The 27,312-nt window shown below is 44.6% G+C and overlaps 1 protein-coding gene across 2 annotated transcripts; it reads left to right on the forward strand.

The window, feature by feature from the left end:
* Nucleotides 1-7,386: 7,386 nt before the first annotated feature.
* On the forward strand, nucleotides 7,387-26,857 carry igf2bp3 (insulin-like growth factor 2 mRNA binding protein 3). Of its 2 annotated transcripts, XM_041954892.1 has the most exons (16): nucleotides 7,387-7,812; nucleotides 8,789-8,849; nucleotides 14,623-14,671; nucleotides 18,343-18,394; nucleotides 18,672-18,735; nucleotides 19,563-19,841; nucleotides 21,920-22,054; nucleotides 22,438-22,560; nucleotides 22,733-22,868; nucleotides 24,021-24,152; nucleotides 24,351-24,419; nucleotides 25,250-25,369; nucleotides 25,526-25,600; nucleotides 25,836-25,967; nucleotides 26,123-26,236; nucleotides 26,440-26,857. In XM_041954892.1, the coding sequence occupies exons 1-16, from the start codon at nucleotides 7,638-7,640 to the stop codon at nucleotides 26,542-26,544; spliced, it is 1,821 nt and encodes a 606-aa protein (XP_041810826.1). In that variant the 5' UTR covers nucleotides 7,387-7,637; the 3' UTR covers nucleotides 26,545-26,857. The 2 variants fall into 2 exon arrangements, with proteins under 2 accessions (XP_041810826.1, XP_041810827.1); XM_041954893.1 differs by lacking the exon at nucleotides 24,351-24,419.
* Nucleotides 26,858-27,312: the final 455 nt, after the last annotated feature.

Consider the following 27,312-nt stretch of genomic DNA (forward strand, 5'->3'; position numbering starts at 1 on the left):
GTGCATGAAATTGAAGTTGAGCTTTAGTTGTATAGGTGGGAGTTAATACTTTAAGTTGAGTGGGTGAGGTGGGAAAACAAGCTGGGAGTGTTTCACAGAACAAGACCAGCGCCAAGACGTGCATGATAAGTTTATGTTCACACAAACTTAAAGTAGCTGATCTGGAGCCACTAAAGAGTCTCCAAAAGTTGTTGTTACTCTCATTCGGGCTACACCAGTGAAAACAATGCAAAGAAGGACTTTTAGCAAGGTTTTATTGGGTGGCTTTCATTACATAACAAAGTTCACATATGAGAAAACAAGTATTAGATGAGTATTCTGTAACTTGTTCAGAGGTATTTCTCACCACAGATTAACTGTAACAACAAAAGGGCTTGTGTTTTGCTCAAAATTCATTACCGAGTAAAGTCTTCTTTCATGTGACTGATATGCCACACCTTAATGACATCACAAGAACGTTTCTTTATTGATAGGAACCAAATGTACTGTTTCACTATGAAAACACGTGATTCTACATGAGACAAGGTTACCAGTCAGTTTCCTGCATTAAACAAAGCTACATGATCAGTTTTTTCTCCAAATAAGCCACAGGTTTAGACACTTGACACAGCCGGGGCAAACGAGATCTTGAAATTGATTGGCTAATCGCAAGAATAAACCTGAAGGAATGGAGGGCTCTTTATCTGAAGACCTTGGCCCCAGTAATAAGGCACTTAATGATGACTTGTCATGGGGCCCCTCCACGCTCATTCACACCGACTCAAAGATAAATCACAAGGTTCCAACATGTCCACGAGCTGGAAGGATACAAGGGTCAAAGTATGAGGTCTTTATCAATAAAGATTTAACACTCAAAGCCACAGTCATGTCTGTCGTCTACGTTTGTGCCCATTTTCACTGTAGATTTTTACACCAGTCAAATTCATACACTGTCATTCCCTCACACGCCTTTTTCTGGTGTTGAGTCTGTCTAATAAAACAAGTCAACAAAAAAAAAATAGTTTCCAATTCACAAAGTAGTTCAGCCACGGTTTACATTGCAGAGAACAGCTACAGACTGGAGAAAACGCAGATAATTTGCTTGATTTTATGGCTACATGAGAGGTTGTGTTGTGATGCATGAATTTGTTTTTCGCTGGTATTGCTCAGTGACACAGGTGTCATGGTGGGGGGACATCTACCAACAGGTTGACCAGTAGGGGACAGAATGAGTAGATAATGGGATTCCACGCGGCCTCACCTATAGGACTCAAATTCAGAACACGTGTTGTTATTTCCTGGTTCAGACAAAGGACAATATTAAGAGTAACTGAAATGATTTGCTTGGAGGAAGCAGTCCACACCCACTTAAAAAAAGGTAAAAAAAAAAAAACCGTTGCACTCTGGGGCCAGACACATGCACTGTATTGTGATTCTACATAAAATACACCACCTCCATCTTTTCTCTGTTTTCTATCAACCTCACCGTGTAGCTGTCCTGTGGAGGTTTAATAACACAGAGCCAGACACACAGCTTTAACATCATTTGTGCTACAGAATCTAACTGGGAGTTGCTCTCGTCACGTTCTGGTCAGAGCCTAACAGGCAACAGCATGTTCAATGTTTTCTATATGGTTTGGAGAGGGGATGGCCGACGGGAGGGGGGGCGAAGGCTTAAATTCCTCCCCCTCTTGAGTTGTTCACATCTGAGGCGTAAACACGAGGCTCCACTTGGAACAACAAACATTAACAACTGTTTGCTATTACATCTGCACAAGCTGATTACCTTACTTATCAGACTTCTTCATGATACGGCTGTCCAGAGGAAATATCACCTGAGCCTTTCTGTCATTTTATTTTGGCCTTTTTAAAAAAAATAGTTCTTCATCATAGTCAGTGGAAAATGTTTTCTAAAAATTACATTTTTGGAGGTTCGGTGCATTTATCTGTTTATATTTTAAAGGAATTTGCCAAAATTCAACTAACAAACATTTCTTTACTGTGACAAAAATGTGTTTTTATTGTTTCCTTTTTTAAAACTGTGGCCTTGTTTGTATCAAAATAATAAAATATTTCATTATCAATTTAAAAACTGTTTGAAACTCGCAATTAATGTTTTGCACATATATACACATCAGATTTTAATACAAGTGACAATCCACAGATGGCGGAAAAAGTTAATTTATCCAGTCAAAACAGTTTCCAAAACCCTGTTAAATCCACATCAAATAATGTGGATTTCTTTACTGAAATTAATTACCAAAATCATTAAGTTGATGGATGATTACCTCCAACAGTTATTCACATGCAGTAAATAACAGCTGTATTTTTAACAAGAATTTGCAGAAGCTTTTAAACCTGACAGATTATACAGTGTGCTCTATTCCAGGTCCAACAAATCACGCACTTTATTTTGCAATGAGCATAAATCTAATGTAAATTTACAAGTGTGAAAACTTGAAGCACAGCAGACCGTCAGCCCCTCTTCTTTCACAAAACCAGATATTGAGGAAATTGATTGCTTTTGAGCTCGTTTCAACAGAGATTTTCCCCAACACCAAATCACAGTGGCAGCCAGTCAATCAAGGTGCTCAAAGCAGTAAACAACAGCAGCCAGGAGGGAAGTGTTCCTATAAGAGAGACACAGCCACATGATACAGCAGCCATACAGCAGGGCTGCAATGTGTGACAAAGTCTGCAAATATCCATGCGCCTGTGCCTGCAAACACCCACTTCCATCAGACTTCTGCACTGCATGCACGTGCGTTAATCTGATCACACACTCAACAAGCAAAAAAAAAAAAAAAAGCCCTCATCTCAAGATCCCCCCGAAATACAACAATCAACAGATGTTTGCTACGAAATACTAGAGTTTTGTAGAAATAATGAAAAATGGAGAATTTCCGGCTATTGCTTTCACACACCGAGCAGAGCACGAGGCGCAGCGCGTGCAGGATTTTAGCAAATGATTTGCAATTAAAGAAATATTTCATTTCACATGCAGGCAGAGCCGTTGCCACAACCAAACAGCAGCGCGGCGGAGGCGACGTTTGCCTGCTGTTAATGCCTCTTTTTAGTTGTTTCCAACTAAACAACAGAGCAGTTATTCCTCTCAAAAAATCCCCACACATTTAAAGAATCTCTTCTGTGACTGATGATCCAGACTGAGGCCACTTTTTCACAACAATTTGAAAGATTTGACTTTTGTTTGGGGGGGAGGGATGGAGGGGGAAGGGGGAAAAAACCGTGCAAGTGACGAGAAAGCGAGGAAAAACCACGTTTCTTCACCAGTGTTATTATTTTTAAAAATAACCAAGATATTAGCTGGAATACATTCGCCATTTTAATGCTCCAGCAGCCAGCACGAAGCCGCTCTTCCCTGTTAAAAACAAATGTTCCTTGGCATGATGTGTTTTGAAGGGGCACAACCCGCCATTTTCTAATGAGATGAAGGGTGTCACCCCTCAGGAGAATCTGTGGACAAAACTGGGTTTTTTGTTGTCTGCGTGTAACCTCTTGATGTAAAGAGGAGACATATGGCTGGACGGCCCCCCTCCCCATCCACAAAAAAACACACACTTGCATTCCCCTCGATAAGGACATTGTTTGCATCAGTTAATGTTACTGTAAAGGCTCCAGATCCTCCTCAACATGGCGTTCACCACACTGCTCCCTGACTCTGTCCGAAGCGGTCAGCCAGTGGATTTAATGTTACAACTCAAGTGGAAAGAAGACATTGTTAAAGATGCGAATCGCCTGACAATAAATAAAAAAATGAAGCAATCTCACCGGAAAACAGAATCCCTTGATTCAGTGTAGCCTAAAGGGGTTTGTGAAAGGAGCCTTGCGCTTGGCGACGTAGACTATCTACATCTTGGAGTGAGGCCAGCAGCTCAAAGTTGGGCTATAAGCTGCGTTTTACTTAAACAATCTGCCTCCCCTCTCCTCTCTCCTTCTCCTCCTCTCTAGAAATATCCCAGACTATGTTTAACCAGATCGATTTTGTCAGTTCTTTTCCCTGCGCTGACATTAACCGCAGCAATCTTCCCACATAGGATGCAGCCTGGTCTCAAACTTTATGTCAGTTTGCCCCTATGGAATTTGTCCATAGCCGAGGAGTCCTGAACAGTGGGGGCGGGGAGACTTTCTGTACATTCCTCAGCGATACATTCACTACTCCTCCTGCGGAGCCCGCGGCCGCACGCGCACCCCCCCGCGCGCGCTCGCGCTCGGGCTGCGGCCGTGCATCACTTCAAAAGTCAGGCGACACTCACACGAGTGCCGTCGCCATACGTTCACCCCGCGAACGCGCCACCTTTAAGGCGCAGGAGGGGCGCGTTCACGCCGAGCCCCCGCGTGCGCCTTTCGTTATTTCACTCGCAGTGGAAATCATTAAAGCCGAATAAAGTAGGTTATAAAAAATTGTATGTACCTAACTAGGCCAGCGGAAAGCGTCCAGGTTTAATGAATCGCTTATATTGGTCCATACAGAAAGAATATATGGATCTGACCACTGAGTGAAAAGTTACTAAGAAACTTTTCGGGAGTTGAGAGTTAAAACAAATTATAGGACGAATAAAAGTTAGTAGGAAGCGCACAAAAGGCAAATTTTAGGCGCTCTGGTTTATTCTCTTTTCATTTAACCCATTTAAATGAGTGGCCCATGGATGTAAACACAGCCTAAACTTCCTGAAAAGTTGAGAACAGCTATAAAAAGCGCCGCGGATTTGGCCACCGGCTCGTGTTTCGTTCTATCTTTATGGCTTATGACAAAGCCCAGCAGAGGAAACATGGGGAGAAATGCATAATTGGCGCGCTGATTCATATAGAATAGTCGAGCCGAGGAGCCAATGAATGAGCGCGTTGAGGCCGAGCCAGCAGCAGTAGTACGGAGCGGGTCCGCGGCCCCCTGATTGGACAGCCCTCCCGACCAATCAGGGAGCTCTGTGTGTTTGCTCAGCAGCAGAGGAGTAAACCCACTGAGACAGCCATGGCCCCAGTCTGAGCCAGTGGCTGAAGGGCCCACTAAACCAACAGTGCCTTTGTAACCTGCTTTACATGAGCATGCACACCTCGGCCTATTCATTAGCAAACACTGCAGGGACACAGTACTATCATTTCTGCTCAAAGCATGGCTCTTTGCACGGGCAATTGCAGGGCTGCAGCAGAGGTTACACCCACCTAAACTTTTCCAACACTTTTTTTTATTTTTTCCCCCCTGGTGAATAATCAACTTTTCAAAATCCAGCTGTTTAAAAGCTAAATGACAAATAGTATATGAGATATAAAAAAAAACAAACATACACTTACAGAGGAAATGAAGGTGATGGTGTTGCTATTATGTTGCTTTTTCAAGTTTACATTGTTACACTCTGGCTACAATTCACACATAGTTATAAAAAATGCCACTCAGCTCATATAGGAAAACTCATATGATGACATAAGTACAGGAATTAAATGATGCCCTTAAGTATGCCCCCACATGACGCAGAAAAAAAACTGACATGATCCAGGAGACCTCATATCTCAAATTATACTGTGCACATGTGTGTTGCGCACACATAAACACTTATGTTCACTGAACCCTCAGCCTGAAGATGCTGGGATTAAAGTTGAACTTTAATATTATGAATTTATGAATCCTAATTAGCCCTATTAGGTCTATTAGGTACACAAATCTAAAACTAATGCAGTCTAATACAACGGTCCTGCAATTAATTCTCCCTTCGGGGGGAATTTATAATGTTCAGCTTTTATGTTTTTGAGAGAGACAACTTTAAGGTCATCACTCAGTATAACACATTACGGTTCAACAGCAGGACAAAGTGCAGCCTCCAAAATGTCCACAATGTTGTATCAGCACCTCGCTAAAGTAGTGTTAACAAAACCAGAACATGACGACCTTCATGAAGGCAGAATTTATTGCAGGATTTGTTGTGTTGGACTGCATAAGCTTTAGCTATGTCTACCTAATAAACTGGCAGTATAGATAGATAGATAGATAGATAGATAGATAGATAGATAGATAGATAGATTCTTGAGTTCCACCCATGACTACACCAGAAGTCTTATGACGCTTTAAGAAATTATATTTGTGTGCTTCTCTATATGTAAGCCTTGCACTGCAAGTGAATTTTTTACATTTTGAGTTCCTCGCTGTTGAAAAACTTGATTGCTCTGACATATGGACCTCTGTGCCATCAACAGGTATGAATTCAAGCAGCCATCAGCCCTGTAAACTCGGCTGTTGTCTGCAGGCTGACCTGCGCGTAAACTATCTGCTCTACCTACGATGTACATGTTCTTGATGGCAGTTGTGTAATATTTTAGACATGTATTGCACACGTGATTGGATTGGGCTGTGCGTTACATAGGACGCTAGGGGCACTTTAGTGTAGGAGACCCCTCCCTCTTTCAGTAAATGCAAGTCCATGGCGGAGGTATAGCGGGGAGGATTCGCCATGTGCATTCGCTCCACATGGCCGAGGCCTTCTCCTAGAGTCAAAAAGACCTGAAAGCTGGAAAAAACAAGTGGCGTGGCGGCGCTCATCTCGCCCAGAGACAACCCCTCGGTGCCATTTGACGTGTCCACGGGCAAGTCGGGCCTGCTGCTGGACTTTGAGTTGTGGATCAGCTTGGGCATGGCTCCACTCTAGTTGGGGAAGATGGATGCCGTCATGTGGATAGCATTACGTGTCATTCCCATATTGCGCGAGGGCCCAAGCGGCGGCGCAGGGCCCTCCCCACTCACGGTTCTTCATATTAAATGTGTCCAGTATGCAATTTAACAATATAGTGCAACATCATTTATGAATGGCCCCACCCCCTTTTCCTCCTACTGTGTCATCAGTGCGGCGCACTTAGCACAGCCGTGCGCACAAGCCCCCGCAATATCAGCGTCTCCCTGCTATGGGCGTGCGTGAGCGCACTGCCGTTTTACTATTCCTAAACCGGCCAATGAGAATCGAGGCTTTGCAGAGAAAGGCACACGAATGTGATTCTAGTAAAGATACACTGGGTTCTCACGGAATCCCTTTACGCACATAGCTCGCCAGGTTTTTTCCCAACGCCAATCCAGTCTTCCCCTCCTTTTTTCTCTCCACTCCCCTCTGCTGTCCCCACCCCAGATTCCCGTGCAATTTTCCCCAATCCCAAACACTTAATTGAGCAATTGGGATTCCTCACGTGTGGGCTGATTTGTAGTTTGAACACGTGGCTCATTCAAAAAAGCCGGAATAGCAGAGGATTTTTTTTTCTCTCTCTCCCCCTTCTTCTTCTTCTTATTCTAGGCTCTAGACTTAGAGGCGGGCGCCAGCCTTACCGTGTGTGACATTCTCTGTCTCTTTGCCAAGGGGGTTTGGAGGAAGACACAAAGTAGTTTCTCCTCCTTTTCACCCAGCCCGCCATCGTTTGGAGACACGAGATTAATAATTGAGCATTTATTTATTGCGCGATAGAGACAGAGGGGCGAGGGGAGAGCAAAACGCGCTGTGAGGCTGCCAGTTTAAATCTATCTGTGGCTTGAAACGACCGGGAAGCACGCCACAGCCACTCCGTAGTAGTAAAGGCGATTTAGGCTACTCCAAACACTGCACATCCGTGAGAGCAAATAACTATCTCTCCCTCAGCGTAAAGATTGTCCCTTTTCGGCGCAGAACATGAATAAGCTATACATTGGCAACGTGAGCGCCGAGGCGAGCGAGGAGGACTTCGAAACTATCTTTGAGCAGTGGAAGATTCCGCACAGTGGTCCATTTCTTGTCAAAACTGGCTATGCGTTTGTGGATTGCCCGGACGAGAAGGCTGCGATGAAGGCCATCGATGTTCTTTCAGGTGAGAAACGGTGTTGTTTTCTTGTTTGTGTCTCTCTAAGTGCCATTCGGGAAGACGCACGAACTGCTGCAATTGTGCGAGCATTGCCGTTACTTCAGCCCTTGTAGGGTGGGGGTGTATCCAAGCATTTCTTTCTCTCACACAACCTTTACTTGGCCTTTTGACACCGTGGGCTCAGACAAATCGCTGCCCCGGCTTTTGAGTGGAATCCTGCTCGTGTAATTTCACTGAGCGTGGCTTGATAAAATGGTCGAGTAAACACACATCATGAGGATGAGGACGAGGCTTTCCTAACGCAGGTTACGTGCCGTTCAGGGCAGCGGGGCGCACAGGCAGCGGGGCTGTGGACGCCGTGAAGTGAGCCTTATTGTGGACTCTATCACACAGCCCACTGTGGCACGGCTGGGAGCAGAGAGGCCGTGGCGTGTTGCTGCTTTTTACCAGTTTCAATTTGAACTTGCACTCCTGTCCAGCTCTCAGACCGTAGGCCTTCTCCACTGGCTACAATGTGAAGCCATTTCGCCCATGCTGACACACCAGGTGGTTTAATTGTGTTGGTCAAATGTAGGCCAACTAACAGAGCCACACGACCATTTGCCTTTGTGCATTATTCACCTCGTCCCCAGTTTGTTGTTATATTAAAGTTGGGCCTGCTCACGTAGGGCACGTAACCATGTTGCTGAACTCGTGCAATTTTTACGAATTTGGGCTCGTGTCTGGCTCATTTGTGTCCTCGTGCTATTAGTGGCTCGCGCTCTTTGGGCAATATGTGCTGCAAATATCACACTTGTGCTGAAAATATCCAGGACGATGTATGCGCACACACGCCTGCTTCGATTTTAGTCCCCTGCGTAAAATGAGTAGTAAACACCAACCATAAATCCACGTCCCAGAGCAGGAAGCCAGGCCTGTTTTTACTGGGTCAAATGATAATTGAAATTAATAGCTGCATTTTTGTTTTATTTGTTTTTTTTAGGTAAAGTTGAACTTCATGGGAAAGTTCTCGAAGTGGAGCACTCGGTCCCTAAACGTCAAAGGTAGGTCGAGTTTTATTATCCAGCGCTTGGTTCAACTCGTGGGAGTTTTTTTTTTTTTTTTTTTTTAAACCATCAAGCTATTATCTATAAGAAGCCTATTATTTTTTTTTTATCAAGTGACATTTGCCGGAAATATGCATTCATGTTGCTGTTGAGCTCTGCTAATTCAGTGGTGTGAGTATTTTCATTTTGGTTAAATGAGGTGTCTTTTTTTTCTCCTTCCCCTGAATGCTCTGGGGTCAAATGAAAGGGGCGTATGGTGGTGTACTCCCTCCTCTCGCCATGGCTGTGGGGTGCTCCTAAAACCGTCGTGCATATTGGGTTTAACCAGCACATGGCTGCTTTTTGTCGCTCGCCCATCCCCTGGTGTTTTTTAGTTAGTATTTTTCAGCGTGTGTGCACGTACAGTACTTGATAGTATTTGAGCTCCAACCTCAGGGCGATTAGTGAAAGCCTGGCGTGTGCTGGCCGAAATGTGTGCAGAGAGCAGTGCAGGCTGGATTTGAGGCGTACAGGCCTTGTGGAGTCGTCCATTTGAGAAGGATCTGCCCGTCATTCTCCCTGCCTGCCCTGCGCTTCCGCCCTCCTCTGCACACATTGTGCTGCTGTTGCATGAGATGGACTCCCAAACGCGAGTGGAATGGGAGGTTTGGGGCCCAAGTCACGGAAAACCTTAGTTTCAGAGTTAGACCCCCGTAGCCACACTGGACTGTCGTGTTTCAGTGGACGGTTCTCATGAAGTGCACCATAAATATTTTCTGTGAGGTCTACGCTATCTGTGCTGAGGACGTAAAATAGTACTTTTTGGCGTTATGTGCCTATTTTTTGGTGGTGACGCCATTCGCTCGTAATTAATCCCTTTTTCTTGAATTTAATTAAAATGGCTCTTGCTTGGTAATTGGTGTGAGGATTTCTATGAGGAATTATGCGCATTATGCGCGGTTTGGTCTCTTTAAAGTTTGATCTGCTGCTTTACGCAAAGAAACAGCGCACGTCTGAAATCAGAAAAGTCGAGGTGAAACATGGAGGCTTGTAAACTATTATACGTGGCTTGCATTCATTTGGGAAGTGCTTCGACGTGAATGTGGATCAAGCAGGGGATTTTTTTGACATCTTGACGTGAAATGTATTTTCCACATGAAGGTCATACATGCTTTGGCTGGCAGCTGGAGAGGCTGCTGCTCTGAATTGTAGCTTAGATAAATAAACCAGGTGAGCTACATGGGAATTTAGCGTCAAAATCCCGAGACCTTCCTCCAAATTTTCCTGATCGCGAAAAGCTGGTGACGTTGCTGTCTTTTTAGTGCAGCCTGCTGTGTTGGACATGGCAGCAAACAGAGTCGAGTTTCAGCCACACTTCAAAAAAGTAAAACGTGCCCTCCCTTTACAACATGGAACATAGCAGCAGTCAATGGGAACAGTATTCTGGGCATAGACACACAACACACTTGTACACTGGGGCCCCTCTTTGCATTCCAACCTGCAAATATCAACTGGGGGCTCGGCCAATCACCATGGCTTAACCTTTGAACCCGTCAGGAAGGGGAAGTGCTGTAGCAGGCAGATGAAGGTGGGGTGGCTGCAGTTTGGGGTTCGTGCACACAAAGCTGGGTGACATGCTGTCGAGTGTGGCGTTTCACATTGGCCAGAATGCATCATGTAATCCAGCATTTTTGATATACGCTCCTCTGAATTTGTCATGGTTGTGGCCAAAAGCCCACAGAAATTCTCTCCAGTGCATTAGCAAGACATCTGCTGCGTTGAGGAGCGACTCCTGAAAATATACTGTCTGCATTAGCAACACAACACAGCAAAACTCACTTAATTGGAAACATGTTGCCCTCAGATGCATTGTATTCCTTTCATAGTTAGTAATCCATTAAGCTATCTTATGTACATTTCACTTCGCCTTGACTTCTGAAAACGTTCTTTGCTGCCTTTTTTTTTTTTTTTAATCTGGCATTTAAAGATGACACCCACACAGTCTTGACAATGTCTTGTGCTCTTATTTCTTAATTTTATTTTTTTTTATTCTGAGGCATGTAAATTGTGCAATAGGAAATCAAGCGTTAATCAGAATCTTACAGGTGTATTTACATTTCAGTTGAAACAGCCTTATTTTCTACAATTGACACAACTGCTAAAACTGACAATTATGTTTTCACTTTTGACCCAGCTTTTTACAAAAGTGCACTGAATTGCTTGTTTGTGCAACTGGGCCACATAAAGTGTATTTATGCTAACAGTTATTTATTGAGCAGGTTAAAAAAAAAATCATTTCAAAAATTTAATTTTAGTCTTAATTATAAGGCAAACTGAGCTGCAGAAGTGTCATAATTGTGTACACTCTGACGTGACTTCCTGGGTCAGGTTGTGCTCCGGTTCTGGCTAAATTAAACAAAATAAATGTAGCTTGCCCTGTCCCACATGCACATACCCGCTTAGTCACATGTACAGAAGGAGAGAAAGTGGCATGGCTGTAGGAGGGGTGGCCCCAAGTGTGTGTGTGTGTATATGTGTGTGTGTCTGTGAGAGCGACAGGGAAACGGACGTTAAACGTGGACAGCTTTGACTTATTTTACAACATGTATGGCATAGCAATTGTTCTCAGCAAGTGGTGTCAAGTTTCAGCCCCCTTGCTTTTTTTTAAGTAAAAAAAAAAAAAGCATTAAAAGAACATGTTTAAATTGAGACAATAGTGTCGATCGTATCAGGGCTGTTCGTAGAAATGGCTCCTGGCTCTTATTACAAGAATTCTGGGTCATGGGGTCACTGTGGGGCCCCACCTGCAAAAACGGGGATTTGGGACGGAGACTTGGGGTGCCAGAGAATTATGAATGTGGCCCCTTGTTTTACCCAGACTGCAGGCAAAGGTTCCTTAACTCTCCCTCCTCCTAGGCTCAAATCAGAATCTCATTGTAGTTTTTGCCTTCTCTTTTTATATACCTACACATGTATATTTGAATATAGTATAAACAGTATTTTCTGTGCAGCGGGGGGAGAGAGAGACAAATGTGTTTTAGTCTTTGCAGAAGTTGAGTCATTTCTAACTGTTGATATTCAGCTCATTGGAATTCTCTGAGGGAATTCCAAACCAATCTATCCAAACGCAAGTGTTGAATGTAGCTTATTGGGTGCACAGTGTGCATATAAGGCCTGTGAGAGGGCAGCGGAAACCAGACTGCATGGAGTTCAGTCATTCAGAACCTCTGCATGCTGAATAGTCAATGGCTGTGGATGGGCTTTGAGCACAGATCTCGTGTGTCCCACACCGTCCCTGATGGTGCTGACGTAGAGTGCTCGAGTCAGGCCGGACGATGAGGAATGAAGATGAATGCAGGTGTGGTGAAGTCTCGTAATGCTTGCATACGTGTCTGCAGCCACTCGTGTGTTGACGGCGCAGGCCCGCTCAGCTGAGCGGCGAGAGAAGGGGGCCAACATGTAGAATATTGGTCCATTTTAAAAGTAAATAAGGAGCCCGGCCTCCTCCTGGCCATCACATGACGAGCCAACCCCAGTCACTCCTGGCCCTCCCCTCCTTCCCTCCCCCTCCCACTTTTAACCCCGCTCTACATGTTCCTGTCAGTGGACTTGTTCGTGTCCATGGCAACAGGGCCCCACCCCCACAGGGCAGAGAGGGCCCTTGTTACCCTTGCCTGAAACAGGGCTAGTCCCCCCAACACCACACCCCACTCACACACACACACACACCCCTCCCCAAATCAAGGGCTGGGGCTAGGGAATGTATACCACCCCCCCAACCCCCACCCCACCCCATACCCTGGCTGACTTCTTCTGTGTGGAGCTATAGGTTAATCCGACTGGAAGTGCTTGGTGCATTTGCACATTTCGCTTGGCGTTCCCACCGCAATGCAGAGCATACAGAATGTGTGGGGAGAGGGGGCCGGATCAGCCAGGAATGGCACAGTGGGCCGGAAAGGGCTGGAATTCTTCTTGGAAGTTATTTGGGAATTTTCTTTACAATTTGCCCGTTTTTAGAATGAAGCAGTTCCCTAATGTCTCAAATTAAACATGTTGTTGAACTGCTGCTGGCTTGATTACGGTCGTAGTGGCTAAACTGTGGAATTTCAACTACTGCGGCCCCTGTTGCACATGTGCAGTAGGTTTCACTGCGTAGATGTGTGTGTGTGTTTTTATTTTTTTTTTAAAGTGACACTTTGTTGCTTATGTTTTTTTTTTTCTTACGTTTGAGTTCATGGCGTAAGGAGTGAGTTTGTAAATGCTGCATGTTGTAAGGTGTTATCTTCCGCACAGAATACAAAAAAAAAAAGCCATTAGCATTGGAGCAAGTAGATGAGCTGCATTTCAGACGTCATTTAACAGCTCAGTGAAGCTCGAGGAAAAGAACAAAGAGGTGTGTGTAGTGTCATTCTTTACCTTAAAGTTTTTTTTTTTTTTTTTACACAGAAGGCAGAAAACGGTGTCCACAAACCAACACTTAGATTAGCTGCATATGTATCAGGTATGTGCGGAGCGAGTGTGAGGCGGGTGTGGAAATGGGTCGGGGTCAGCGATTGTGTTTCCAGATTACGTGTGTGTGTTCATGCTTCAGCTCCCCAGCCATGTGTACATTTTGTTCCTTTAGGTTTGTGTGTGTGTGTGTGTGTGTCAACAGGCAGGGGACTTTGGAGTGGCCTGCACTCCTCACGCATTTTTATACAACATCCACATGCACGCAGACACTTGTGAAACTCTGTGACTCATTGATGCACTAGTTCCATTGTCTGCATGACCTCCACACATTGCCTGTATACTCGTGCCGCTGTACACAAACTGTAACTAAATCAGCGAACCTTCAAGCTAAAGGGATGAATTGGGGATGTCTGTCCTGGTTGTTTCTAGTGACGGAGCACAGCAGCACCATTGTAGCTGCTAGTCGCCACTTGCTTCTGCTTGTGTGCACACTCTCTACGAACAAGCACGCAATTTTGATTCTTCCCATTTAGCGTGACGTGGCTAGCGGAGATTCCCTTTGGTTTCTGTTTGGCACCTGCACCACCCTCTGCTGTCCCCCTCCTCTTTTTGTTTTTTTTTTTTCTCGATACAACAGCTGGATGCTCCTGGATAAGTGTCTATTTTGGTTAAAACGAGTGGACTTGAGTCTTGCAGTGGTTGAATCCTCTTGATGCAGTGCTACAGGGCACATGCTTGACTCAGAGTGTAGACAAGGCATTCTCATATAGCATATCTTTGCCTTTTCAATCCCATTTATTTTTCTCCTCCTACTCCTTTCTGCCGCTTCACTTCTCCCGTTTCTCTCCCCCATCTCGTTCTTCGCACTCTGTGTGACACAATTGGTGATTTGGCACAATGGGCGTGGTGCGTTTTTAGCTTAATTTTTATTTTGAGCACCCTCAACTCCATTTAGGCCACCCAGTGGAGATTCCAAATCACCCCTTTACCCGCTTTTTCTCCATCACTTCCTCCCACTTTTTACCCCGGGTGTCTCAGTGCACCTGCTGGGTTGGGAATGGAATTAAAGCAGAAGTCATATCCGCAGCTTCTTCACCCTGGTCTGTGTCACTAGATGGCGGTGGGAATAAAGAACTGCTGTTTTTCTTTTTTTTTCAGTTTTTAAATAAGATCCCCTTTCTGTCATTTGTATCATTGTGCCCTTGGTATTGTCGGCTACTAACTGTCTTTCTCCCCCTCTTGTCTCCCATCTCTCTTCCCATCTACCTTCATCAATTTCTTTTCTCTCCCTCCTCCTTTATCCATCCCCCACCCTCTTCCTCCCTTGTTCTCTCTCCAGGAGCTGTAAGCTGCAGATCAGGAACATCCCGCCTCACATGCAGTGGGAGGTGAGTGCTAACAGGCTGCTAACTGCTTCCAGGGCGGGGCACCATCGGGCAGCCCGACTGGGCTCTCATTTAGTGGCCTCTGGAGTCACCTTGCCTCCCTTTTGGGTTTCAATTGAGCAGGCGCTTGATGATTCGTTTGAACAAGGCTGCAGCTCAGGCCGGTGTAACGCACCGACCAGTGGGTGGAACTGTGATTGGTAGAGCAGAAATGATTGCAAATACCACTGGAAATTTGATAATGAAGATTGTATGGTTGAATTTGTACAATTTAGCTGCGCAGCAGATTGGGGAAGCCAGGATAGATGGTCATGGTTTATGAAACAAAGACATTTGAGGACTTTAGAAAGGCTGTCTGTCTCAACAGTAGGATCTCCAGGTTGGTGAGGCAGGGTCACACACACGCGCAAGGACACTTAAGCAGGTACATGATCTTTTTAAGCATCACACAGCTACATGTGTTGGCTACTTGCTAGGCAGGTTTTTAAAGCATCTTGAAAAAGCTTGCTGTTTGATTCTTGGGCTGTACGAGATCTGATGTGCTTCAATGGGGAAACGTGACTTAATTGTTCTGTCATGGTGTCCTTCAACGCTGCTAGTGAATGCCTTTTCACGCCACATGTTTTCTTGCAAAAAAAAAAGAGAGAACCCATGTGGAAATGAAATAAAAATAAACCAAGTGTATTGTCTGTGGGGTTGTGAAACATTCATGCGGCAGGCATGGGGTTTGACGTGGCCCCCTGGCCAACTCGAGTGTGCAAATCTCATATCCTTATATGGTTCATGGCATATTATTTTTTAGAGAGTCAATTTGGTTCTTGAGGACTTTGTGTTGTTGCTTGTGTGTTTCGTTTGCACACTCCGTCTGGAAATTAAGTGATTTGAGTTAAAGATTCACATGTGTCAGTGTTTCCTCCACATGTAGAGGGCAGAGAGGATAAAACCCGCACCTGCGCAATTTAATGCAATCCAACACACAGACGTGCAAGAAACACTAAGTGTTTGAATCTTACCAAATTTTATTCATAAACTGAGTCTGTAAGAGATTTAATTTAAAGACATAGTTTGAGGTGTGCGAGAACATAATAGTGTTTTTATGGATGGTCTGTAACACAGTAACACGATCTATAAACACCACCACAAACTACACCTCAGATTAATTCTTGCTCCTGACACTGTTGACGCAATACAGGGAAAAAAAAACTAAAATGTAATAATATACAATGATACAGTGATAGAGGTCAGTTAGCCTGAAACAGGTGGTTTACGTCTATTATGTGTATGACACCACATTTGTATACATGCTGGTTAGAGAGAGGTCCCACATTAAGACCACTAATATTAATTCATGTTGTGCTGTTAAATTGAGTCGCACACACACAACTCCAACACAGGTGACTTTTAAACTTGCATGAATTATTTGACATGATATTGGGATTAAGCCTGGGTGCGAACCTTTGGTACTTCAGGCAAAAATACACACTCAGATTTTCCTGTGACATTTTCTTCAGAAAATCATGTCTGAATTGATCATGCAAAATGATTCCCCGTTGCACAAGTGGAAGTCAGGCATGTACACACTGCATGTTTGAACGTTGTTTTTTTTTTTAACACAGGATTTAAACTGAGTTGAAGCTGTTAAAAAATGCTCAAGGTCATTTTTTTTCTTAGATCAAGTATAATCACTTGTTTTACATAAAGGGTTAAAGGGCAAAAACATGTCATGTCAAAATGAATAATATCAATAGAAATGGGGGGCTGTAACGTGGTCAGATTTCAAGGCCACTGCCTGATTAGTGAAGTGTTGAGCAACAGTCGTGTGTGTGTGTGTGTCCGGGAATTGTATGTCTTTCTCTGCATGTGATAAGTATTTAATTTAAAACCACCTTACTCGGTGCTACACATTCTGCTTTTAGCACATACTGACCTGCTGGGTGCACGTAAATTCATCTGTAGTTCAGTTTCAACATTTCAGAGTTGTCTGACAAATTTCACTGAAGCTTTTATTCAGAAATCGTTTGTGTCAAACTCGAGAGCTCACTGTGAACTTCCATGTGCCAGTAACGCAGCTTTACGTGACCTTTTTGTTTAGTTTTTTTCCCCTCTGCAGAGGTTTAGCTGTTAGCGTGTGCTTGTACTGCTCAGTTTAATTTAGTGCTCCATGAAGACAGTGTAAGCCTAATCAGAATTGTCTTATTGAATTGCGCAATTGTTGAGTATTGTTGTAAACTGTGAGGTTGTAAGGTGAATACATGGCTTTAGATTTCAGCCTGATTCACACACTGTGATCAAATGGCTACGGACAGGCTCAGCGTTTTGTAATGGTGGGCTCGCTTTGCCTACGCATGTCCCTCAACTGCAGCTCTAGATCCACCCATGTTCCTAGTATGTAGCGAGCGAGCAAGCTGTTTGCTTTTGCAAAAGGTGACATGGAGGTTTCTCCCTCTTAGAGGGGGGATGGGTTGGAAGAATGGAGGAACTGAATAGAAAGGGATCTTTTGATGCAAAGGCCTTGTATGTATCTTATCAGGTAGATAAGACAATGGGTCACGGTGTGTGTGTATCCATACAGCGAGAGAATAGTGGCGAGAGTATTGGCATGTTCACAAGCTGTAGTGGGTGGGTGGGCCTGGACTGTTTCCCCTTCCCTTCCATGTGCACCGATTCACAGAATGTGTAGCATGAACTCACACCCCTCCCCCAGCCACTGCTTCCTGCTGGAATGTACCCCACCCTTTCCTGAATGGCCTGGATTCCCATTGGCTGGGCTCAGTAGACGGACAGGCAGCGCATCCAGCCAGCAGTCGGCTACTCTTGGCTTCAGGGAACTCATATCAGAGCTGGAGCAGCCAATGATGGAGAGTGGAGATGGCAGGGAGGCGGGAGGTTGCTTGGTTGGTGGGTTGGTGGAGTGGGGGGGCAGGGACGCACTCTTGTTGGCTAGAAAGTGGGGTTGAGCTCTTGGGGGTGTGGCCTTGCGTTCGACTGAGCATGGTCGGATGTCTTAGCTTAGCTTAGAACCCTCGCTCCCCCTCTCGCCCGCATTTGATCACATCTATGAATTGAAATGCTGTGGTCTCCAGATTTGGGCAGGTGGCCAGCGTAATGTGGCTTTCTTTTGGATCCATTTTCTAATAAAGCCATGTTTTTGTTGCTGTTTCCCCTTTTTAATAAATGATTACAGCATGCTGGGATTAAAAAAATGTATTTAATAATTTTACCAGTATTTAAAAAAAAGTCCAAGTAAAAGCCAACCATAGCTTCATGGATTTGTTTCCCTGAAATGATCAAGCTTTTGAATGTATGTTGTTAGATGAACAGCGGGCTGCTTGTAAATTAAACATGTTATTTTTTTTTTGGAAATGGTTGTTTTACAGGGAATGCATGGGTTCTTTTGAAATAAAGACTTTTTAAAATGTTATAAAACTGGCCCATCAACTGGAGCTCCATGCAAGTGCCGTGAGGGGTAGAGTCATAATTTTAGGTAGACAGGCTTTTACAAGAAGGCAGCAAATTTATCCATGTAACTCAACATTGAACTGTGGGGTTAAGAATTAATGGAGTGTGTCCTTGCAGTGAGCGGGGCTAGTTCTCATATATAGCTTCTGTTCTCTAACAGGTTCTGTGCAAAGCCTCCAAAGTCTCTAAATAATCATGGCTTTTCTTTCTCTCAGGTTTTGGATGGTATGCTTGCTCAGTATGGTGCAGTAGAGAGCTGTGAACAAGGTAAAAACAAACTTGATTAAGCTTTGTGTTGCATTTTGCTGAAAATATAATTCCATCACCTTCCCTGAAAAGCCACCTTTTATACTGCATTCAGAATTAGTGTGTTTTTATGCCACAACCGTGCAATGTTTAATTTGGATTAATGTTTAAATGCAATGATAAAAATCATTGTGCAATTTCCAATTGTCACTGTTGAATCGTGTAAAAGTGTCCGACAGCGGGAAATCGTCACTGTCGCTGAATGTGTGTGAATTGACTGCTGTGTGTTCTACTACAGTAAACACTGACACAGAGACTGCGGTAGTCAACGTTCGATATGCAGCCAAGGACCAGGCCAGGCTGTGAGTACACACGCGCACACACATGCAGTGTATTCACATCATTAACCTCCAGCTCATCTGTCATATAGCTTTTGACGTGGATCTGCTCAAGTTTTTCACTTTATCCTGCATTCTCTACTGAAAACTACATCAGCTTCCTCTGTCTTGTGCTCTTACAGTGCACCTGATTTCCTCCTTTTAAAAAGCACAAAAAGCAGTCCAGTTAAATTTGACATGCAATGAGGTGGGGAAGGGGTCTGTGTGTGCGTGTGTATGTGTATATATGTCTGTGTGTGTGTGTGTGTGTGGGTGTGTTGGTGTGGGAGGGGGGTTAAATTAGCCATCTGGTGCCCCCTGGTGTACATGAATCATACTACAATGTTGCTGTCTGCCGAGTGGTTGTAGAAGTCTCCAGGCACAGTTGATTGTTTCACTACAAAAATAAGTCCTTGAGGCTGACAGGCCAGACATGCATTAGGTGTGAATGCTGTCTGGAGGTTGGAGTGAAATTTTCGTAGCTCTCGGGGTGTGATGCTCGGTCACTGTGCCTCAGGATGATGGGCGTGTAAGGAGGTCTTGCCTCCTTGTCCCTTGTGCCCATTATTTGAGACATGAACTGTATCAATTTGGACCGAAGCCTCTCGATTCTGCTATAATGTCCCCACTCTTTGGATTCTCCCATTGATGAGGAGATGGGAAAGAAACCAGACGTGAAGCTTGTGTTGACAGCCTCGACAGGAATTTGTTTTGGCAGTCGGTGTTTCACTCCAAGCCGTTCTGTGCTCTTAAATCATCCACACTCAGTGCTGGTCAAGAGTTTGAGACTGACAACTCTGTGTGCTCCCCAGGGCGATGGAGAAGCTGAATGGATCAATGATGGAGAACTATGCTTTGAAAGTGTCCTATATCCCAGATGAGACGGCTGTACCAGAGGGTCCTTCGGCGGGGGGCAGGAGAGGCTTTAACACCCGTGGACCCCCTCGTTCCGGCTCTCCAGGGCTGGGCGCCCGGCCCAAAGTGCAGTCAGACATCCCACTGCGCCTGCTGGTTCCCACGCAGTTTGTAGGGGCAATTATCGGCAAGGAGGGTGCCACAATACGCAACATCACCAAACAGACCCACTCAAAGTACGTACGCAGAGGTTAGGACTTATGCTGAACATTGCCAGTGAGCTGTGTTCTGTCTTTTGTCTGTATCGTTGACCTCCAGAGTTAAAAGTAGGCTGTTTTTTTTTTTTTTTTTAATATCCTAAATTTCCTTCACTCCCACAAAGGTAACAATAGTCCATGGTAAGAATAAAAGCACCGTTAGAGATGTGATGATGGTAAAAATTCAAAAAGAGTTGAAGCTTGAACGCTGGTGGCGAAAAAACAAAAATTCAGGTTCAAAGTGGCATTCATAAAGAGAGCCTTTACCTTTTTATCATGGAGAACAGAGACATGAAAGGCAGTCTCTCTCTGATGGAACTGACAATAACAATGCATGGGCCTTATATGCTGCTGTTACTGGCTGGCAAACCCTCTTGTGTCAGTCACCTCTGACCCTTCAGAGGATCAGACGAGCTCCCTTCCATATCAGGTTTACGGTGCATCCTCTTAAAACTGATTAAATTAGCGTGACACAATTTGACCCTCATCAATCAAATAACCTTGGATGAAACTGTGCAACATCTGAAATCCTCCTCTTGCTGCCTCACCTTTTTTTTTTTTTTTTTTTTTTTTTTTTTTAAGTTTTTAACTGCATGACATCAGATATTTTGCAAATATTCAATACTTGTGTACTCTCAGGCTATTTCCCACAGGCTCTGAAAACTGCAGTTATTAAGCCACTTTAGTAACTCACTAAAGAACAATTATCGGCCCATATCAAACCTCATGATGCGAAATCATTGAAAAGGGTTTTTTTTCAACAGTTAAACCTCTTGGCCAGCTGTTGGGACCTATTCAGGCAGGATTCAAACCACACTGCAGCACAGAGACCGCTCTTAAGGTCTTGAATGACACTCACTTAAACACAAACGGCAGAACCCTTTCAGTGTTAGTATTATTCAATCTCAGTGATGTGTTTGTAATAGTCGACCCCAACAAGTGTGCTCTGTGCCACAAAGGCACGCACTTTGTGGCACAGAGCAAATCTGGTTTGAATCCTATTTGAAAAGTAACGACTATTTTGTGTGGATCCGTAGTAACACGTCTGAGCTTGGAGTCCCCCAAGGCTCCCTTCTCGGGCCTCTTCTGTTCCCACTAGTGCAGGTTATGGAAAACAACAAAATATCTTCCCATAATAATGCAGATGACCTGAATTTATGTAGCGATAACAACAGGTGACTATGATCTGTTGTAAGCACGTTCAACAAACCACTGATTTCATATGTAAACAACAATTAAGTCAGTGCTCAGCTTTAGTCGCGAACATTAAAGTCCACAGATCAAGCCAGAAATTGAGGTGTAGTCATGGAGTTTTATATCTACATTAATACAGTTACAACATCAGCCTACTATCATCTTAAGAACAAAACAAGAATTAAAGGACTCAGGTCTCAGCAGGATTTAGAAAAACTTGCCCATGCATTTATCTTCAGCAGGCTCTCCTACTGTCCTCACAGGTCTCTCTCAAAAGTGGATCAGACAGCTGCATCTGATTCCATACGCTGCTGCTCACTGAGACCAGCAAAGTGACAAAGAGGAAGCCAGTGCGAAGAACTGAGAACCGGCCTGATGTGGTCCAAGGAGTGGACTTAATAATTCTGCTGTTGGTGTATAAAGCACTGAACGGTTTAGGGCTGAAATATATCTCTGAGCTGCCGGTACATTACGAACCATCCAGACCTCTCGGGAGCAGTTTTGATCCCTGTCCCCAGAGTCAAACTAAACCTGGAGAAGCAGCATCAGTTTCTGTGCACCACATATCTGGAACAAACCCTCAGAATTGTCTTGCGCCGTGATTTAAAAGAGATGCATTTTATTCACTTAAAATTCGACCTAGTATTCACATCTGCTGTTAAATGTCTTTTTCTTCTTTAGCTTATTTTAATCGTCTATTTTACTTTGTCTTAATCCTTTTAAATCCCATTTCTGTCTACATGTGGCCTTGTATTTCCTCTGTCTTCAATATCTTGGATTAAGGCCTTTGTCTCACATTAAGCACTCTGAACTGCCTCCTTGTTGAAAGCTGTCATACAAATAAGTTTTCCTTTTCACTCCAGGATCGACATCCACAGGAAAGAAAACGCAGGAGCAGCAGAGAAGCCCATCACAATTCACTCCACGCCCGAAGGCTGCTCGAATGCTTGTACAACCATCATGGAGATCATGCAGAAGGAAGCCATCGACACTAAGTTGTGAGTTTGTGCCCAAACAAGAAGAGTGACATAATATTTGCCTTAGTTCAACGTGAGATCATGTAATTTTTTTATTTTTTTTTTAAACGCACCCTTAGCTTAATCAGATTTCCATTGATGTACCTGGCTAAAAATGCTTTCAGTACATTTTGTCAATGTGAGTTTGGATGGAGAGTCTAGCATGTTGAGATGCACAGCGACGCCTGCTCAATTTTGTGCCAAACAGAATTTCCTATTCTCTTTTTTCAGTACGAAAGAAACCTAATGTAAAACACTGACGATTCACAACACGCAGCCAAAAGTAAAGATCGGTAGAGGAGGTCTGATCTGAATGTTAAGTTACAGCTGAGGAGCATCTCGCTGAACATATCTGTGTTGTGCAGTACCGAGGAGATCCCACTGAAGATACTGGCACACAACAACTTTGTAGGAAGATTAATTGGGAAGGAAGGACGCAACCTGAAGAAAATCGAGCTGGATACGGGGACCAAGATCACAATTTCACCGTGAGACTTTTTCGTGTATTTTAATTGACACTATTTGTAGCCTCTGCAGCCCATTCATGAAAGTGCCACTTAGCACGGCATGCGCATTTCATGGTGTAGTATTTGCTTAGGCGTCAGAGTTACTGCTCTTAATTATTATGTATTAATACTCCCACTCACTCGCTCTGTCCAGTCTCCAGGACTTGACCCTGTACAACCCAGAGCGGACCATCACGGTGAAGGGCTCCATCGAGGCGTGCGCGAGAGCAGAGGAGGAGGTGATGAAGAAGATCAGGGAATCGTATGAGAGTGACATGGCTGCTATGAACGTAAGTATTTCTAGCACTTACTCAGCAGGGAAAAATGCCTTCAAATGGGAAGTGTGTGTGAATTCTCCTCTCATGCACGGGGCACAGCCCGCTGCAGGAGACGATTACTGCGACTACATTTACATAAAAACAAGAAACCAGATAACTGACAGTTTTTAGGAAGTGAATCGGATAATGGCGTTGATCTGGAAATGCAGATGCCATAGCAGCACTTTCATATCCTGAATTGTTGTCATAGAAATGAATACAAACACTTTCGCAAAACTATCAAAGACGGTTTTCCAGCAAGGTTATAATGTGTCAACCAGGTCTTCCTCAGCGACTTAAACCTGATGGACGTGAATGTTTTTCTTGATAATCCAGATCTTGGGGAATCACTGAAACAGGGCTGTTAAGACTACAGCTTTTGAATGCATGGGGGCTGCACCTGCAAAACAAAGCTTTGTTGCACAGTGTGCATGCTGGTCGCAAGGTGGACAAAATACATGTATGGAGGTTTTCTACAGAAAACGCTCAAGAATCTGGAGGGAAAGACCCATTTTTTTGCTGTAGTGTCACTATGGGGGTTTGCAAACAACCTGCTAAAATCAAGCTTTTGAGAGACTGCAGAGATTTTATTTTACATGAAGGTACACATTTTTTTTTATCAGTCATTCTCAAGTACTTAATGCTTTATTCTGTATAACCACGTACTACGACTGATCGCCCTATCAATGTTTTTCTTCAGTAGCCTCTTAAATACTGCTTGTGAATTGTGATCTTAATAACCCCAACCCCCAGAATAAATCATTAATAAGTGTTTCATAATATCAAACTTTATAATAAAAAACTGACATGCCACTGATATGCATGCTAATCAGTGGCTAGTTAACAGGTGCTTATTGTGTGGATAAGTTGTAATTCTGGAGTCTCACTAATTTGAGGCATGCGGTCTTGGTATGATGAGACTAGAAGCACTTTCAGACCACATCTCTCTGCTTTCGTGACCTCAGATAAAACTGCTTGTATCGACACAGAAAGTGAGAAGAACATACATTTTCTGAGCTGAAGTGCAACTTTGAGCAAATGTTAAGGATGAGTTGCATCGATGAGCAAAAGCGTACATCTCGTGATCTGTGTTGTATTAATAGAACTGCCGTCTTTTCTCGCCAGCTCCAGTCCAACCTGATTCCAGGCTTGAATCTGAATGCTTTGGGTTTGTTCCCCAGTGGCGCACCAGGCATGGGTCCCTCCATGTCCAGTGTCCCTCCTCCTGGAGCACACGGCGGATGCTCGTCGTTTGGAGTAAGTGAAGCGCGTCCTTGTCATGTAACGTGCAGTGGTTTGCTCCATAGCCCCACCATTACGAAGCCAGGACTGCCTGTGTTTTCATTTTAAACTCCATACTCTGCAACTCTTGGGTCGGCCTGATGAAGATTCATTAAGACAAAAGCAGACTTTTGGTCTGTAGCAACTCAGTTTCATGTGTCTTTTTTCCTTTAGTGCAGTCCTTATGGGGGTGAAGGGCCATTTTGGGCTTCTATGCTGTCGGCGAGCAGCCAGCCCCTTGCTGTAAGTCACCCGTCCCAAAGTGCTTTGCACGGCTTGTGGCTGCTCGCTGCGGGGTTAGGGGGGAAAGGTTTTGCTACATCGAAGTTGTCCCCCAGGGTTGCCCCTTGATCTTTAACCTTTCAGTCATGCCCTGATCTGTGTGCAGCAGTTAAACCTGGTACATGGGGAGACATAGTCAGGGAGAGAAGCAGTAGCTTGGCTCCTTGTGTTGTTTCAGAGCAGCTTCACCGGATGTTTTACAGTGTCATCTCTGCCAAACAAGCTGCATTTGCAGTTTTATAGGAAGGTTTTTCGATCGGGTAAGACATCCTCGCCACAGGTTTGGAGGCTGCCAGAGCAACTTGTTAGCGTTCCCTGAGCTGACACACTGACCGGAATATTGGGCTCCATCCAAAATCAACAGGGCGACTTGTTGTTCCTCTTTGACCATGCAGCCACCTCCAGAGGTGATGTGTTTGCGACAGTCTCTAATGACACACTCCTCCGCTAATGGAGTGTGAAGGCAAAACCATGAGCTTTATACCCAGATACCACTTTTCCACCTGATTGTTTCTTTTTTTTTTTTTATCTGGCTGATGCATGTGGCAAACTCAGGTTGTGGCCTTTGACAAGAGAATTAAACGGAGGAGCGATATCTCTTCTGACCAGCTGTTTGTCTTTGAAGTGGAGGGCATGAGCTCCAGCGCGGCTTCGAGAACTGAACAGCTTTTGCTAGACCCACCGTCGGCATTTACATAAGTGTCGGTGGCCGGACCCGAGCGAGCGGTCTGCAGTTACTGTCTGCGTGATCCTGCCGGTCACAGTAGTACTAACGCGTCTGTGCCCAGCAGGGACACCCAGAGTCGGAGACGGTTCACCTGTTCATCCCGGCGCTCGCAGTGGGAGCCATCATTGGAAAACAGGGTCAGCACATCAAACAGCTGTCACACTTTGCTGGAGCCTCAATCAAGGTGAGCGAGGGACAGGAGGTGAAGTTCTGAATCTCAATGATAAAGTGTCGATGCCGGCTGTCTACCTGTTGTCACTTGACTGATAGGAATTGGAAGCGTCAGTGAAGGTTGCATTTTTTTTTTTTTTTGAAATGCTGGCTGTCTGCCCTCCTTCAGATTGCCCCTGCAGAAGGAATGGATGCTAAGCAGAGGATGGTCATCATCGTAGGACCACCAGAGGCTCAGTTTAAGGTGTTGTACCTCATCACAGCCATTTAAACACATAAAACAGAATTATAAGAATGGAGCCACGTAGTTAAATTTGATGGTAGCAGCTCTAGGATTCATTTTGCAGTCAGTCATTTCTTCATTTACAGGTTTTGTTAGTATGTAAGTGGCTCTTTACAGCCAGCACAGAAATGCTGCTGTGCATTTGCTCTGTTTCCTAAGTGCAGCATGAATAATCTATTCTCCAACCTGTGCTCAGGCTCAGTGTCGCATCTTTGGCAAGCTGAAGGAAGAGAATTTCTTCGGACCCAAGGAGGAGGTGAAGCTGGAGGCTCACATCAAGGTTCCTTCCTTTGCTGCTGGACGAGTCATCGGGAAGGGTGGAAAAACGGTAAACCGGAACGCCGATTGATAAGTCGCTGCGCTAGCTGAAATAGCCCAAGCCAGAGTACTGTGAAGCTTAACTGCTAAAAGCAAAGCAGTGGCGTTCATATCAGCTTCTATGAATCTTGAAGTTTTGTTGTTGTCTCTTTATCGTGGCTGCAGGTAAACGAGCTGCAGAACCTGACCTGTGCAGAAGTGGTGGTGCCCAGGGAACAGACGCCCGATGAGAACGACCAGGTTATAGTCAAGATCAGCGGGCACTTCTTTGCATGCCAGGTGGGTTTCTACAAAGACAGCAAACATGTAAAATTCCGCAGGAAGGCAAAATTCAAGTCTGCTTTCTCCAGAGGCACGTGACTTAAGGAGTTGGCTGTCCACACCTCCGTGGAATCTTGCTACCTGGTAGAAATGACGAATTAGTGATTTCATGGCTTGATTTCTTTGTGCTGTGATCTGATTCTTTCTCCCCCATCCTCCAGCTGGCACAGAGGAAGATTCAGGAAATCCTGGCCCAGGTGAGGAGGCAGCAGCAGCCGCCTAAGCCTCCCTCTGGAGCCCAACCTCCGCTGCCCCGCAGGAAGTGAAGATCCAGCGGCCCTGGAGGAATGGTGACCGAATCTGCCCGAAGACTCGACAGATGGACAGATGCAGCAGAGCCCAGGGGGAGACGAAGAAAAAGAAGACAAGGGGTCGCAACGCTCATCTCAGGGGTCAAAGGTTATCAGAACCCAACCAAACATCCACCCCTCCTTGTCTTACTTGAACTTTTAAGTGTGGCTAATAAGAGACCCCACGCCTCTTAACCTCCACCCACCTCACCTCTCTGCATCTCTGAGAATGTACTTCTGAGGGCTCGCAACAATGTCACCTGCCCTCACATGTACGCACCCCTCGACCGCTCTCCTCCTCCCCAGCACGGGTGTGTTGATTTTTTTTTTTTGTCCTTTTTTTTTCTTGTTTGTTTTAAACACTATAAACACAAAGAAGAAATAAGGATCCCCCTCCTATCACCTCCTTGGTGTGGTACTTCAAACCTGACAAGATGTTTTGGTTGATTTCAAGATTTAGTTTTTTTTTCCCTTTTTTTTTAAGTGTTTAATTGGTTGATGAAGCTTTCTCATGAATTTTCTGTGGAAAGGAAAAGGCATTGCTATCAAGGTCCCGCTCGGACCAACAGAGAGGTTTATTTTGGGGGAGGGTTGGCTCAGATTGGGTGGGCCATGTTTAGGGGAAAGATTGTTGTTTCAGGACAGGACCCCTGAAAGGGTGGATTATATTGGGCGTCCGGCCCTTGTAATGATAGTGGCATTTTATAAATTTGGATGCATTTTATAGATAGACCTATATACATA

This window comes from Chelmon rostratus, chromosome 16, assembly GCF_017976325.1.
Source record: "Chelmon rostratus isolate fCheRos1 chromosome 16, fCheRos1.pri, whole genome shotgun sequence".
Classification (NCBI taxonomy): domain Eukaryota; kingdom Metazoa; phylum Chordata; class Actinopteri; order Chaetodontiformes; family Chaetodontidae; genus Chelmon; species Chelmon rostratus.

Bases quoted from the DNA above. Each gene is read 5' to 3' on its own strand.
- igf2bp3 (XM_041954892.1), top strand. From the start codon at position 7,638: ATGAATAAGCTATACATTGGCAACGTGAGCGCCGAGGCGAGCGAGGAG. The intron at 19,842-21,919 runs GTACGTACGCAG...TTTTCACTCCAG, and splicing joins ACCAAACAGACCCACTCAAA to GATCGACATCCACAGGAAAG. The intron at 22,055-22,437 runs GTGAGTTTGTGC...TGTGTTGTGCAG, and splicing joins GAAGCCATCGACACTAAGTT to TACCGAGGAGATCCCACTGA.